Source organism: Limulus polyphemus, unplaced genomic scaffold (assembly GCF_000517525.1).
Source record: "Limulus polyphemus unplaced genomic scaffold, Limulus_polyphemus-2.1.2 Scaffold2162, whole genome shotgun sequence".
Lineage (NCBI taxonomy): Eukaryota > Metazoa > Arthropoda > Merostomata > Xiphosura > Limulidae > Limulus > Limulus polyphemus.
The window spans coordinates 188,428-205,002 of record NW_013667772.1 but is presented as its reverse complement, the minus strand read 5'-3'; the positions used below and the strand labels follow the sequence as shown (position 1 = coordinate 205,002).

Here is a 16,575-nt window from a genome sequence, read left to right as displayed (position 1 = left end):
ACTTGCTAGGTTATACAAGAAAACCTGTATATAGAAAAAAATTTATTTATGAGATATATATATATATATGAGCTACTTCTGCTTTATGTAATTTGACACTTTTGACCATAACCTCTTGCCAGGTGTTTTTGCTTTGTTATGCTAGTTTAGTAGTTACACATGATTTAAAGAGCAATAAAAGAATGAAATTAAATTAAAGAGGATATAAAGCTGTTAGTAGCCTGAGGCTGTTTAGGATAAATAACTAATTGTCTGTTACAATCTGCAAGTTATTCTAGAATAAACAACAACCTACTTTTAATTTTATTCTATAATTTTAAATTTTTTGCCACAGATGATTTCACTACAGTTAAGTGTTAGGGCAGAGAAAATAAGAGATGAACTATAAAGTTTTACCACAAAAAAATTTCAGATGTTCATTTAGGAGGCTCTACAGTTAATTAAAAGAAATATGAAAACTGTAAAAATGAAAAAAAGTCAGTTTATTCTTAACATGAAAATCACCTTGAACTCAGACTAGTCAAAGTACGAGTTACATTGACTTTGCAAATTCAAGGATAAATCTTTGGTAAAATTACTTTATTACAAAATCTAATGTTTTTGTGTATGACAGACTCACATTACTAAAAACTTGTCATATTTTGTGAATATATACAGAGTAAATTCAGGTTGGTGGAATGTATAATGTTCAAGAACCAAAATTAATGAAATGCATCATAAAATGACAAAAAATGACTGCAGAAATGATTAGAGCAATAGCACATTTAGATATTAGCTTCTTGTTGATCAAGAGGTGCTACACTATACTAGAATGAGTTTTTTAGTCAATAAGATAAACTGTCAAAGTTTTATGGTTTTCAAAGATATGCAAATTTATAACGAGATGAGACAATAAAATAAAAAAATATACATACCGGAGAGTTGTCAGGAGACCAGCTAATGAGCACCCAGTCACATCCTGTATCTGATTGGCTGTCCAGTCTGTAGAACAGATAACATGGCTGCTTTTCCTCAATAAATTGGCATACAAAGGACTCATAATCTGTTGTGCACAAATAAAATGACAGATTAAATTTTGTCATCAAAATCATTTACAGAGGCATTACTTTGCACTGGCACATGGGTTCTGTGCCCTGATTTTATTTGACAGTGCCCCAAATTCCCAGTTGGTGTCTTGAAAAATGGAATAGAAGACCATGATCGATATCATACTGAAACACTGAAAGTTCCTGCACCTATGGGACCAAGACTCGAATCTGTTAAGCACCTAGCAATGCCTCTGATAATTTATCTTCGTAAAGTTGTTTAAACAATAAAATGTTAGTTTGAAATCTGTGCCTTAAAGTATTTTCTTTACTCAGAATAGTAGTTTACTAACTGTAAAAACACATCCTTTTACTAAGTGCTTATTCATAGATCACTGCATTCGACACGTCTTTATACATTCTTTAGCCTGTTCATCCCAACAGTAGTTCAAGTGCTACGTAAAATAAGTTAACATTTTCCTAAACTGAAAATGTATTTCCAATAATACTTACCTCCATTGACACAAAAGCTATTTCTCCATCTCCAGGGTTTTCACTCTTTGCCCATCTTCGCACTGAAAACACTTGCTTCAGTCTTTTATACCCCACTCAAATGCCATTGGCAAATTCTAATTTGCTAAATTCTACACCAACTTCAATGCACCCTCTATCTAGGTACTGTATATAATCACCTCATTCAGATAATGTAATCAATTTTTTGAGACGTAAACCGACTTTTAGTGGGGGTGGTAGAGTGGGAAAGTGTCAGCGGAGGTAAGTATTATTGGAAATACATTTTCAGTTTTGGAAAATGTTAACTTCCAAAACATACTTACCTCGATTGACATTATAACTAGAATCCCACATTGAGAAGGTGGAGGATTTGGTGCAGGCATAAACCATACAGAAAGCATCTGTATAGAACAGAAGTGTACCAAGATAAAGACAGTACAGGTATGCTCTTCACCAGGAACTCAGTTCCTATATCAAAGGTGGAATAGAATACGAGTAATTGTTAGTTGAGGCCAGCCCCAACCAGCTAACTGAAGTTTCACAACTCAGGGTTGGAATTAAGGGGGTCATGGTACCTATATTCCACGTTGGTGGGTAGGTCTATTGGACTGCAATGTTATATGTACTTTTGATTAGATCCCAACCTGTAGCCATAGAGTAATGTGTTTCGTACCACTGGAATCATAATGAGTAAGTAAGCAACACCACCTCCTCCACCTGAAGAAGTCCAAAAGGCAACACCCCAGGCTCAGAATGACGGGATCATAAATGCTATACTAAACCAAAAGAACAGAACTCATTTGGTCTGGAATTATGAATATTCATCCTCACTCCCCAATCAAGTGGTCAAGGAGTAATCCGCTTGCCCATAGAATTATGGAGAGAATGTGGAACCTGTGTTCAACCAAGGACCTAGAATGGGACCACAATGTTTTCGGAATTATGAGGAGATAGCGGACCTTCTTCCATGAACAATATATGAAACCAACACTGATCGAAGAGAAGGGTCATGTACTCCCCAACCAGATAGTTTCTTGTGACAAATCTGAACCAGAATCACAAGTAGGCTCCCACGGAGGTTGGTGCCACTCCTACTGCCATCAGGGAAAAACATCCAGGGACCCAAGTAGGAGGGCCCCCAACTTTGCCCTCTTTTCCAAGAGTGGAGGAACACACTCGATCACCCTGGAGGAAAAGCCTCTGTCTGCCACCCCAGCAATTGAAAAGTGGGGCAGTAAGGACTTCCAAGCTCCACCATTAGAGTCTGGTGGTGGTGGGGGATAATACTCAATGGGGAGTCCCAAGGAACAGTGCTCTGGAAATTGTGCAATAGGTGAACCAAGTTCCCTAGATTTTTAAAAGCAAACTGACCCCGATTTATTCAACCTGAAGATCAGCAGGGATGGGCAGGATTCCCTTTAGCTTTACTCATGATAGTCCATGAGTGGTGGTCCATAATAATAAGGTAATACCATCCAGTAGGCACCTAGATAGTCTTATGGAACACCCCATTTTGACAGAGCCTGTTGCAACCTGTAGTAATTATAGAGAAAGTGGTTGGTAGTGCGGAATGGAAAAGAGACAGCATACCTGCCTGGACAACACTCGCCACAGAATGGGATCCAGTGAAAAAATAAAAGGATCCTGGAAAAAAAAGGGGTATATGATTGAAGAAAATTCTCACCTCTCGTGAAAATCAAACAAATGTGGTCAAAATAGCTACAGGAGTTAGTCAAAAACCCCTGAAGAGGAAACTGACAGATCATGTTAGGAATGAGATCGGAAAGTATTAGGAGTAATCCACATACAAGACCAAACAATGTCCTCCAAGGGCAATTCAACCAGGTAGCTATTGACAGAAATATGACAAATCTGGTAAGATATGACACGCAAAAGATTCCTCTCCTGTTTCGATAATCCATCACAGGCCATGTGAATCAATTTATCAAGCCACCTTGTTAGGGTAATTGGAGATAAGTAATGGGAAAAAGAAGGATTCTAATGAATAAACAATCAATTCCTACTACCTTGACATGAGTTTGTACAAGCTACATAACACATGAAGGCCCTAACAGGACATAACAAACAGACAGGATTGGAGTGGTCATAAATGTGAAAAATGGCTGGCAAAGAGATTGGTGATAAACATTTTTCCCCTTCCCTAGCAGTCAGAGTTTCGGACAGAAAGGACATAATGGGGCAAAGCAGGACAAATGTGGAATGATAAAGAGTCCACAGCACAGGAATTGGAAACAATTCCAACAAAAAATACAATTTAAGAGAAAAGTGAAACAAAGAACACAAAGCTAAGGGCTCAAAAGGAGGATGACACAATGCATGTAAAACTGTAAAATTCGAATTTGGTATTTGAAAAGGTCATTTGGGTTGAAGAATATGAACAGTTTTGAGTAGACCTGATAATACTGAGGATTCAAAAACCTTCCAATATTTGGAATGCTGAAAATAATGTATAAGGACGCCTTATATAAAGGAACTGTAAGCGAAGCCACACCCCTTTCAAATACCCAAGTCATAAAATGGGATATGGTAGATACTTTAGGATGAATTGGGGTGAAATTACTTTTAAGACACCACTGACGATAAATATTCCATTTCTGTTGATAAACAGCTGTGGTTGGCTTATGAAGAGATTTAGTTAAATACAGAGACACCATAGAAGTTAAACCCTTAAGTTGGGCAAAAGACTGCATAACTTCCCAGCATGAAAATTGAGTTTCTGAACACCTGGGTGGAGAGTGTCTGACAGATGTTGGCTCAGAGACTGCCAATGTGGAAGAGGTAGAGAAGGACATACCTGCAAATACCAAAGAAGCAGAAACCCCGTTGGATTGGTAACATCGAACTTGGTCATCCAGAGCCCTGGAGCAAAGTGCCATCGTGGGCTGAGAAAGGATTCCATAGTGAATCGAGGAAGATCTAAAATTGTTTGAGGTGAGACAGATCGATGATTTGACACCAATCTCATGTCTTCTTGAGTACAACAAATAAATGGGAATAAAATCCCGGAAGAACAAGATCAACCCTCTAGTACTGCCCTTTTGACTAACAACTCTCTTATAACCTGGGAATGAAGCTCCACTCTTTGTGAATATGTTGGAGGTGATAAAGCAACAGGTTGTGCAGATAAAAGTGGATGTGATGTAAATTGAATGACCAATCCTGAATTCAGAGCACAGAATACCCATGGATCCCTGATGAAAGAAATCCATATGACCAGCAAGTGATGTAAACATGATCCCACTGCTCCCCCACCCATGGGATAGACACCAACGCTGTTGTGGATGGTCCGTCTGAGCCAAAATTCCTCAAGGATACAGACAGACTCTATTATGGGAACCAATACACTTTGAAACCGAAGGAGGAGGGTTGGAAAAAAACCAAGAGCCGACACTGCCTAATTGGCACCAGAAAGGCAAAAAAATCAATGATGATAAAGAAAAATGTAAATAAATTGAACGAAATCTTAATTCTAACATCTCTAGAACTCCAACAAAAAATCTGGAATGAAGAAAAGGAGCTTCCTGTAACTCCCCGAGGGCAGAAGAAGACAAACAAACACTTTTTAACAAAGAATCTCTACCCAATAAATCTCAACAAACCAGCCATGAAATCAGAAAAAGAACTGAAGAAGACAATCTGAGTGAGGTAGACATCAGCAAAATCCCCCAACTCGTCCTCAAATTGCTGAGGGAAATGCTGATATGCTTCCAACAAACGTTGGATTGAAGATAAATACCTCAGGACAGTCGTGAAAGTAAGATGAATATGAGAAAATTGTGATATGTTTAAAGTGATCACAGGTTCCAATCGAGACCCCATAGGACCAAAAGGGGGTCCATTCATTGAGAATCTAAATATACCTTCTCCTAGCAGTGATAAGCCAAAGCATGCTGTTCTGATAAACGTTGGGGACCAGTCATAGCTATCGCATCATGTAACTGAGATGCAAATCTCCCAGCATGAACGGTAATATCAGAAGGAAAAACCAAGTAGACACTTGCCATCCTTGCTGCCAACAAGGAAGGGGTAGAGTCAAATTCAATATGAGAGACCCCCACAACCTCACAAACCTGAGTAACCAATTGAAGAAAAGGGGGCTGGATGTGGCTGATCAAAAAGTCAAAATGATCTTCTGTTGAATCCGACCTAGTAAAAGAAGGAGCCAGAAAAAATGAGTCTAAAATCTCCCCAGCTGGTCTGGGTTATTTGCAAAAGCCACCTCAGAAACCCCAAAAAAAGACACCTTCAGTCCGCATATAGGTGTCCATCTCACAATGGATTATATCATAGGCAGCCTTGACTGAGAGTGACCCCCTCCCCTGGTCATTGAGAAACACCAGATAACAAAGGTGGAAGTGGAGAGATCTGAATAGTCCCCGTAATAGAAACATTAACTCAGGAATTTATACCTGTTGTTACGTGTTTTTTTTATCATTATTGAAGTAATTTATAAGTATATGAAGATATAACCATAGTAACACAAACCACATTCAAAGTCGCAACTTAAATTGCGAATAATCACAATACTCCTGTTTGTAGAAACCCATGCCAAATGCTTTGTCAAGAAAAAGAAGTGATCACATTATCTGAATGAGGTGCTTACATACAGTACCTAAATAAAGGATGCATTGAAGCCAGTGGAGAATTTTGTAAATTAGAATTTGCCAAGGGCATTCGAGTAGGATATAAAAGACTGGAGTAAGCATTCTCAATGCTTAGATGGGCAAAGAGTGGAAACCCCGATGTTTGCAAAATAGCTATAGTGTCAGCAGAGGTAAGTATGTTTTGGAATCACTTACTCTCACTTACACATATTTTAAATCTAAATAAAATATTTTCATCATTCGGATGAGCCAGTGTTAGACACATATGTGAAAATCTTGTGGTAGCTGTATCTATATTTTATGATAGACCTAAATATCTGAATTACAAATTTGTTTTCAAAATAATTACACTGTATATCAGTCTACAACAACACATTAACTTCCCTACCATAGACTAAAGTTTATAAATTGCCATTACAAACTCAGCAAAAGTTAAAAATTATTATTGTTCTCTAAAATATATATTCTAAAAACCAAGGACTTTGCAATTGTCATACTCGGGTGATAATTTCATAAACTTGGTATTAATTCTGCAGACCATCCTAAACACTCATTTCACACACATGTCATAGGTTATTGGGATTGTGATCTAAAAAGGACTGGTATTAAGCGATAAAAGAAACTGACATTAATTTTTACCACAGCAGTCTGTGAATGGCAGGCATATATATTTTAACCAGAGTTTGTGCTGTTAAAATCGGACATTGTATCTACAGTTTGGGTAATCCATCTGAGCCTAGTTCAGTGTGAGGTTGGTACCTATATTAAAAGTTCATGAAGGTTCGAGATATTACAGTATTTCAGTCCAAAAGTCCTCATTGTTCAACTTATATAATTTATTTACACAATACAGCCAAATTGTAGGGTTTTTTCAACAGCTTAGAGAAAACAAAATCTTAGATTAGGAGAAATCACACTTTTTCAAAAATATTTTTGATATCTCAATATAAATTTCTGAAAGTATGAATAACATCCATTAAGAGTGTGAGGATCAGCCAGAAAGTGAAAGTCAGGGTTAAGCAACTTTGCGAGTTTGTTTGTTCTTGCTTTTCTATGCACGTGTATGGATTTTTACAAAAGCTAGCAATCTGGCAGAAAAAAAAAAAGTGAAGCTTTCTTCTGGTGCAACTATTTTAAAATTCAATAATAATTAAGCAGTGCAATTGAAATTTCATTTCTTTAAAAATTAGTAATTAATCTCACTATTAATCAACAAAACCCTAACCCTCACTACCACCATAAAATTTTCTTCTTGAATCTGCATCAGTCTGTTCACTGAAGCTAAAAATGTCAAGTATAACAAAAACAAAACAAAAAGATGCTATATAACAATTTTTTCCTTTGGTTCTTATTTTTTTGTGAATAACATCAAACATTGTGATTTTATACAAAAATGAAACTGATGATAAATGACCAGAATAATTAGCAATACAACCACTTTCACCTCGCTAAATCTGAGACATCAGTTACAATTAAATATAGTGTATTGATGTAATAAACCAAGATGAAGGAAGATAAAGGTAAAATTTGTTTAAAACAGTTTTCTTATATTTGAAAGTTATCAGTTTCATACAGGTAACATTGTTAAATGAGTCAACCTTTAGGGTAGTTATGTGTTATTTAATAAAATTAATTATACCAGGAAGTTTTCTGTCTGCTTAAATAATTCTGTGTTTCACTACATAGCAGCAGTAAAATTAAATAATCAAAACTAAGAGAATAGTTTTAAAATGCAATTCTACCAGGATTAATATCAGTTTTTATATGTTCTTTAAGCTTGCCTATTTAGGCTCACTGGAATATATAATACAAATGTATTATATGTCAACTACAGTGCCCAATTTCAACAGATTTGTAAATGATCTTACAGATGATCAGGATTAATTTTCTACATGCCTGATTTACACTTTATTTTCCAATGTTAAGACTTTTCCTTGAAACCTTTTACATTGATATTTGGTTAAAATAAGTTATTCAACATGTGCTGAGTTGTTTATTAGAATAAACATCAAATAGTCATTTATGTACTTAATGGCTTATTTATGAGCACAAGCCTTGTCCCAAGCTTCACTTACTTACATACATATTACAAACTACAGTAAACATTATTAGAAAATACAATACTTTTTATAAAATTAAAATGCAATCAACATGAAAGAGAAAACCCTTAACATTATAGCATAATATAAAAACATTTTAATAACAGTGAAATTGTATTCAATTCTATGTTTTGATAACAGTACTTGTATATCTCACAAGTACATTAATCTCTTATTTATATAAAACTAAGAAATGTAGAGATTTTGCTTAATGGACAAACACCAGAATGTAAGGATACTTAAAATCTAAAGTTATTCAAAATAAACAAATGCTCATTCCTCTTCATATCTTTTACCTTCTTCCCAAGATCCTCTGGGTTCCTTAAAACCTTGCAGAGTCATTTGTTCTGCAAAATAAAATCAAACTGTACAGACATAACAGTGAAGTAACACAAATGTAATATAGTTCAATGAAAGTACTAAAAAATGGGAAGTAAAAATTTAGTAATTATGATGATGTAAACTTGTTAAAAATGATCATCTGAATATACAACATCAGTCAACTTATGTCTTCCTCAACTTAGAGGTTATTACTTTATATTAACAAGTGTTACATAAAGGTTATATTATTTACACCAAAACACCTTTTAAAGATTATTATAACAGCACAGCATTTAAAAACCAATTTCCCCTCCCCTAGAAAAAAGCAACACAAACAATATTGACAATGATCAGGAAATAATATACAAAATTAGCCAAAATAAACAGATCATACATAAATTTTAAAGTCTAGAGAATATGAATGTTAGTGTGTGTTCAATTTTACAACCTGTCATCCAACAATGTGGTTGATATGAGAACAGTAATACAATCTAACATACTGTGGAAAATAAGGCTGTTGAAATGATCATATTATTATACAGATGTATCAGTATCAGCTATTTCAGTAACATATCTTTAGAGGTCAATATTTAAAAAATATATCGGCCAATACTGAGCAATGACTCTTCATCCCATCCTTATGATCTATGAGTTCAGTGGACATGTGGAAAAAAAAAACAGTTTCCTTATTCAAAAGTTGAATTGTTAAATATGAAATGACATTTCATATTCAGCATTCTCTAGATATTTGTTTAACACATGTTTTACATTTAAGTTTGCTGGGATCCATAAAGAGAACACCAAAAGAATGCCATACACAACTTTTTTTTCTTTCATTGGTGATGCTCGAAATTATTTAAGCTAAACTTACTTTAACTGAGAAGGAAAAAAAAAAGAAAGAGAAAATTGAGCATAAATGCAGTAAGCCACCTTAACATATTCCTTGTAGCAAACTAGCAACATGGCCATTAAACATTCACTGTCATAGATGTCATATACCACCAGGATTCTTTAGATCAATCAGAGAAGACATCACTTCTAAATATAATACAAAGTTATTTCACCACAATAAATACTACTACAACTTGACTTCATTACCACCACAACACTACTGACTTCACTGTCTGAATGATAATCAACTGCTGATTTTGTTATATATGTGAAAGGCCTACTTCATAAACATCTAGAAATTTATAGTAATAAACAATGCATAGGATAATTAATTATACTTGTCATAATTAATTAGTATTAAACCTGATATATTTTAACACTACATTCCCTATTTAATCTTTTAGGATATTTTCAAGAATAAGAAGGGTGTATAATAGTATTTCAACCATACTATGCCCACCACATCCACACATTGAGAATGCAAAGGAGAAGGTTGAGCCCACCAAGCAAACAGGGTAATAAAGTCTCCCAAGTGAATCAGAGTCAATATTGGCTCACAAGACCGACAATTCAACCCAAAGGAGCAGGCTTCTAATAAAGAGAGGGGGCCATAGAAGATGATGTCTCCCAGGACAGGGCTAGAAGTTGCTAAATGTCCATGTAGTGGTGGAAATGCAGACTCAACAAATACAATGTCAGAACTTAATCGAAAACATATAGTTGTCAGCCATGAATGACAAAGAAAGCTCCTAATAGAAAAAACTCTCCAGGACCCAAGGGTCTCCTGCAAACAGAGTCCACAGGTGTACAAAGTGTAGAAGCCAATTTCATCTCCCACAGGGTCAAAGCTGAAGGATAATTTCAGAAACAACTGATCACATAGCCCCATGATGGCTGGTTTCTTAGGAGGGGCAGAGAAATCAGCAAAGAGCCATTGGATGAGGAACTTTGCAAAAGGTCTTCATAAAGAAAGGGTGTAAAATGGAGTCCCTAAGATAAAACAGAAGGAGTGTAGCTCCAGAAAACAAGATATCCCAACAAAGCAGTTTCCAGAATCCAGGAAATTGAACTGGGCAATAGCAAAAGAAGAAAAGAAATCAGCATGAAGTGCAATCTTAATGCAGTAGAGTTGTCCAGAAAGAAAGGGTAAAGGGAATAGCAAGCTAAGAAGATGAGTAAGCAAAAAAAACAGAAGAGCATATTGAGAGTAAATGGAAGTCAATGTTTAAAAAGAAGAAAACCCTCAAGTTTGGAGAAGAGATTCAAGGAATAAGAGCACTAGAAAAGACCACTGAGAATGAATCTTAAGTTCAGGGAGGATGTGGAAATTTTGAGTAAACATGAACCACAGACTGAGAGAATTTGCAATGGTGCAACAAACAGGTGAAGGAGAAAGAGAGGAAAACATCTTATGAATTGAGTTGCATGCAAGAAGTTCATTCAAGAACCAGAAAAAAATAAATGGAGTAAAAAACAAATGTGACATACCTGATTTATCAGAGTAGTGAAGGACAAAGGGAAAGGTATTACTTGATCCTAGCCAAGGACAGAAAAGCCAAAAGCAAATGGTGGGACAAGCTAGTCCAAGATGCTCAAAGACAATGCAGGCTCAGCAGAAGGTACAGAAACCAGAGGTCTCGGGCCCTGGGTCCAAGATGAACCAATGACATGATGCACAATAGTGGGAACATTGCTGCCCATATGGGTAACTTCAGTCACCATTGAAAGAAAATAAAGACAATTCCTATGAAGGTGAGTCTCAGCCTCTGGAGGTTTCAGAAATGTGAAATGACAAATTGTATGCAATACAATCAACAAAAGTGGAGAAATGTTCTATTGTTAAGTAGGTGTGGTAAGTCCTAGTAGATTGGCTTTCATCATTGTCGTAATGATTAACACTAAGTAATGGCTCAGGAATTGTGTTCTACAATCTTATAATTTGATTAAGAGAAGGAATTTAATTAATGTAAGAAAAGACAGTAATGTGTATCAAAAGCTCTAACCAAAGTTTTAAACTTTTTTATTAGTCTTTCTTGAAATTAAAAAAATAAAGGTACAAATGATAACACTTTGAATGTTAGCTAAATGTTTAAAGTAATAAGCACAAAATTTGTGTAATCCATAATGAAAAAACATAGCTGCATCATTGCAGTTCTGATGAAAAAATTAACCTTTGGTTTGCACAATGTGCTCAAGGGGAGTACTGCACACAGGGGATGTGTCGCCTTTCTACTGATAGAATATTATAGTCTGATACTGATTTCATCATAGACTGGTGATGTGACACGAGGATAACAGCTGTTAGTTCTGTGGAAAGGTGATTAGCATTTCTGAATATAAAGTTATGCACATGGGTTATGAAAATTTGGACAGGACTTGCTTCTTGTGTGATATATGCATGAGAACAAAGAAGAAAATAATAAAGTTGAAGTCCTCTGCAATGCATTTAATTGTAATGAAAAGGTACAAAGAATTTTTGGAAACACATGTCAACCTTTCAAAACAGACACAAGGAAATATCTAATTGACAGTCAGTTACAATGTACTCACAAACTAGTTCAGTAGTTCTTTTATCACGTTCTTTGAAATTGTTCTCTAATTATGTTTTATTATTTTTTAAATCTAAATATAACAAGTACTTTGAATGAATAACCTCACTGTGCAACTTTAAAATCAAAAGCATCCTACCTTCCTCAATTCCAACCTTGAATACTCTGATTCTTCCATCTTTGCATTTTCCCAGAAAAGTTCTTAGTTCTTCACTAGCTAAAGTACATTCAACAATTAATTTTAACAAATGCCAAAAGTATAAATTACATGTAATTACTAAAAATATTTCATATGACACAAAATTAGAACAATTGTATTATATGAAATACTGATGTACATTATACATATATACATAAAATAAACAAATTATATAATCAACACGAACTGACTACTAAACTGTGTAAGGCAAAAAAATCTGGCTTCAAATACATTGAAATATTTGACTTTTGATAACAATATGGAATGTAATGATATGTCTCTATACTATATGATTTTTTAAGTATATTGAAAGAAATGTGTACAATAGTGCTGAAAATACTACTACTAGAACTTTTTTGCCAAGTGATAAAGCTTGGGATGTTGCAGACAGAATCTTTTAAGAGCAAGTCAGAGCTAATAATGTTAGAAACAACAGATCTGGAGAGTTATTGAACAGAAATAAAGAGATATCTCAGGGCTTTAGGGATAGAGGTAGTGAATTAGCTTTTTAGGAAATGTTTCACATGTTAGGTGCAAATACAAATTAACAGAGATACATCTGAAAATTAACAATGATGCTTGTAAGTACAGAACAACAGGGCAGGTTCATGGTTAAGAGAGAGAGATTTGCATAACATGGGTTCATTAGAGTTTGTGAAATGACTTCATAAGAGGCTGTTTAAATTAAGATTGTACAGAATTGAGGGCTACTAAGATAATTTTGGTATGATTGGTCATCACAAAAGAATAGGTTCAAATCTCTTAACTTCTTATCTCTTATAAAGGATGATGGATGTTCTTGCTAGTGTTCAAAATTACCAAAGTAACTAAGGTTAATTCACCAGATTTTGTGGTTAATCCTGTTGGACAAGAGGACATATATGTAAGATTTGTAAAAGCTGTATCTCCAATTGAGGCAGTTTTATTTTCCAACATGACAAAAATTGTGAAATAATCTGTTATTTAAAGTTGTAGAGGCTGCTATTTTATGGAGTTTACAAAATGGGTTGATAAATATTTGGAAGATCAGGACTGAATTTAGCAATTAGCATTGTGTTTGGAGGGAGATGGGACTCGGGGTAACTGAATTTTACAAGATAAAAGGCCAATACATACAGTTTGGTTTGTTAACTCTCTGGATTTAGGTGGGTCAAAATGTACAAGTCACAAACCTGTTATGGAATTGCATTCAAAATTTAATCAACAACCTTATAATTGATGTGTCTCAATAAACTTGGCTTCAAAACATAGTTTATACTTCAATTTCTGTGTACAGATCTCTAGTTAAGCCTTGTTTAGAGTATTGTATTCAGCCTTGGTCTCCTCACTTTAAAGACACTAGGCTGTTGTAAAGGCCACGAGAATGATTCCTGGGATAGAATAGTTGTCATACAAAGACAGATTAAGGTATTTAAAATTACCTTCTCTTGTGAAGAGAAGGATTAAAAGGGACCTGATTGAAATATTCAAAATCATAAAAGAAATATATATGGGTTTAATGCATTACTTTTTGGTGTTTACTTGTAATAGTAGGACTAGTGGAAATAGTTTTAAGATTTAGCAGGTATGAAGTTGGCCACAAATTAGGACGTTGTTTTAGGTATGGTGGTTAGCCTTTGCAACCGACTACCTTCAGACATAGTAAATTCAACAAAATTAGGAGTTCTAGAGACGACTTGATGAATACTTAAAAAATTAAAGCTTGATTTAAGAGATGGGAATCTGATGAAATGAATGGGCCAACCATGATGCTGTCTTTCAAATGTCATGTTACTGTTATGTTAATAAATTACTTAGCAGGATCCAAGGCTTAAATGAAAAATGATCAAGTTCATGCTAAGAGCAGCAAGTGGGCTTGTTGATCTTTTGGGATATTTTTCAGAGTAAGAGTGAATTATATGCTAGAGTGGGCTCCATTTAAGCCAGTTAGGTAGTAGGTTGTTTGGAGAATCTCTAAGTATATTCATTACACATAGTTTAAACTAAACTTACATAGTTGTGAGAGAACTTGGGAAATTAAGAATAAACAATTAGAATAATTAGAGAAACATGTTTTTTTTTTTTTAAAGGAGATTCAGAGCATAACAAATTAAATAGTTTCAAGATAGATCTGTCAGATTCATAAATAAACATAGTAAAGATTTCATGAATAAACTAAATTGCCACTATTCTAATGTTAGGAGCACTAGGAAAAAAATGGATGAATTCAAGACTTTAACTGAAATGGAAAGCTATGATATAACAGTAAATACTAAAACTTGATAATATAAATTATTTTGAAATTCAACTTTCAAGGATCTACAGTGCAAGTTATTTAACAGTTAAAGACTTTTTAGGTGTGGGTCTTTATACTTATAGCAGGAATGAGCTATAGCCTGTTAGTACTGAAGTCAAGAGGTTTAATCTATTCAAGTTACAATCATATAACTTAAGGGTAGAAAGATTTTATGATTTAAGTTATACAAATAAAAATGAGACATAACACGTTGATCAAAATGCAGATTGAACTGGACCTCCCTTGAACCTAGACTTCGAGATAAAACAATTTTCGGAATATTACGTTTATTTATTATTTTCTAACTTGTTAATTTTTATTTTATTAATATTGCTGAAGTTTACGAATACAACTAACTTCGCAGTTGCGTCATTAATGTATCTAAAAGTACTGTGATTATTAATACTATATCGCCGTCAAATCTAAAGGAATTCAGCTGTTTTCTTTCTTTCTTGTTTGATATTTAATATGTCAACATATTTGCAGTCATGTCTACAGGCTAAACTTAAAGGTACCAGCAGTTGTTCTACTAGTACTACTACTAGTGTAGTAATATGGAGACTTGTAAAAGTTGCACTTACAGGATTACCGGCCTACATTGTATTGACTCAGTCAGTGTGAATGTCTAAACACTGTTTAAATAAACAGAGGCAAGTGTACTGTACGCTGCCTGAATCAGGCAACAGCTAGGCGAAGTTTAACGAGTTATACTTTTGTAACAATATATGCTATGCTTATTATTTATCTATTAAAATAACACTAAAGACCAACAAATAATTTTTTACTTACAATTAATACCAGTTTGGTGAGACATATTAATACCCTAAATAAATTGTACTAAAAACTAACTCCAACCTAAACTTTAATCACAACAGGAAGATTGTACACCCTCTGTCGAGCAATACATTTCAGAAGGTACTGCACCCTAGTGTTAAATACACAAACACACACGTATATATATATATTCTTTTTTGCGAATCTCGTCTTTTTCGATTAATATAATTTTTCTATATTTGCCAAAATTTTATGAATTATCTTAAGTTTTGAAATAATGTTGTGATGAATCTTATTTGTTATCGTATATTTATTTTCATAGTACATAATACAAAATCAATTTGATTCTAGGTAATAACAATTAATATTAGTCATAATTATTGTATTTTGGCACTTGTGTATAAAGTTAAAATCATAAATAACATTCAACGTTAAAACTGGTACACAATTAAAAACATTTTATTTAGGCCTATATATGGCCTTCCAAAAGTTGACGACTCCACGTGTTTCGACTTTGCAACTCCTGAAGATGACGTTTTATAATGCACGCTATTCACAATCTCGATAAATTCGCTCTCTACCAGTGCAAAACACACACTAGCTCAAAACAGAATCGTAAATTACCCGAAACTCAGCGTGACTACTGTTCGCTTTATCATCCATTCATCATCATATCCGCTGGCTTTTCTCGCCAGGCTTAGATACTAACAAAGAGGCTTCGCCAAAATTCGAGGAGTTCCCTGATTATTCTAGAAACTCAATCACTCATGCACCAGTAGCGTCACGGGACTATCGCTGTCGTAACACTGCCCTTTCCTTAGTAGTGTTCGTCATGAACAATAGCCACTTACATTAAACCAATAAATAATTAACAGTAACTTAATTAAATGTACAGAATTTACAAACACAAAATTAAAATACAACAAAGTCTCTTAATTTTGCAGGACTTTTCTTCTTTCGTACTGGTCTCTGTCTTATTGGCTTCTGCTTCACTTGGGATTCATCTGCTCCATCAGGAAACGTTCTATTGTCCATTTCGCTCCAACTGAAATGTCCTGGACCATGATAACACCAAAGCCTGTTGGCATGCACCAACTTTGGCTTACCTTGCCGACCACATTTTATTCAGAATTCATGTCTGAGAGACGATCCACTATGTCATATGAGCCTTCCCATGGAGAAGACAACTTAGGAGACTTCCTTTTGGTCTTCCTGGGATTATACAGCCACATCTTGTCTCTTGGTACAAAGCTGACTTCAGTAGAGTTCTTATCATAGCATAGCTTCATGGAATCAGCAGGCGC

At 34.7% G+C, this 16,575-nt stretch overlaps 1 protein-coding gene across 1 annotated transcript; it reads right to left on the bottom strand.

Annotated features, from left to right (window-relative positions):
• Positions 1 to 914: 914 nt before the first annotated feature.
• LOC106466131 (twinfilin-2-B-like) lies at positions 915 to 15,395 on the bottom strand (the record flags this gene model as incomplete). Its single annotated transcript, XM_013926369.2, has 4 exons — positions 15,287 to 15,395; positions 12,163 to 12,240; positions 8,559 to 8,609; positions 915 to 1,042 (listed from the first exon to the last, which is right to left on the bottom strand). Coding segments are annotated over exons 1-4 (282 nt in total), but the record flags the coding sequence as incomplete, so codon positions are not given.
• Positions 15,396 to 16,575: the final 1,180 nt, after the last annotated feature.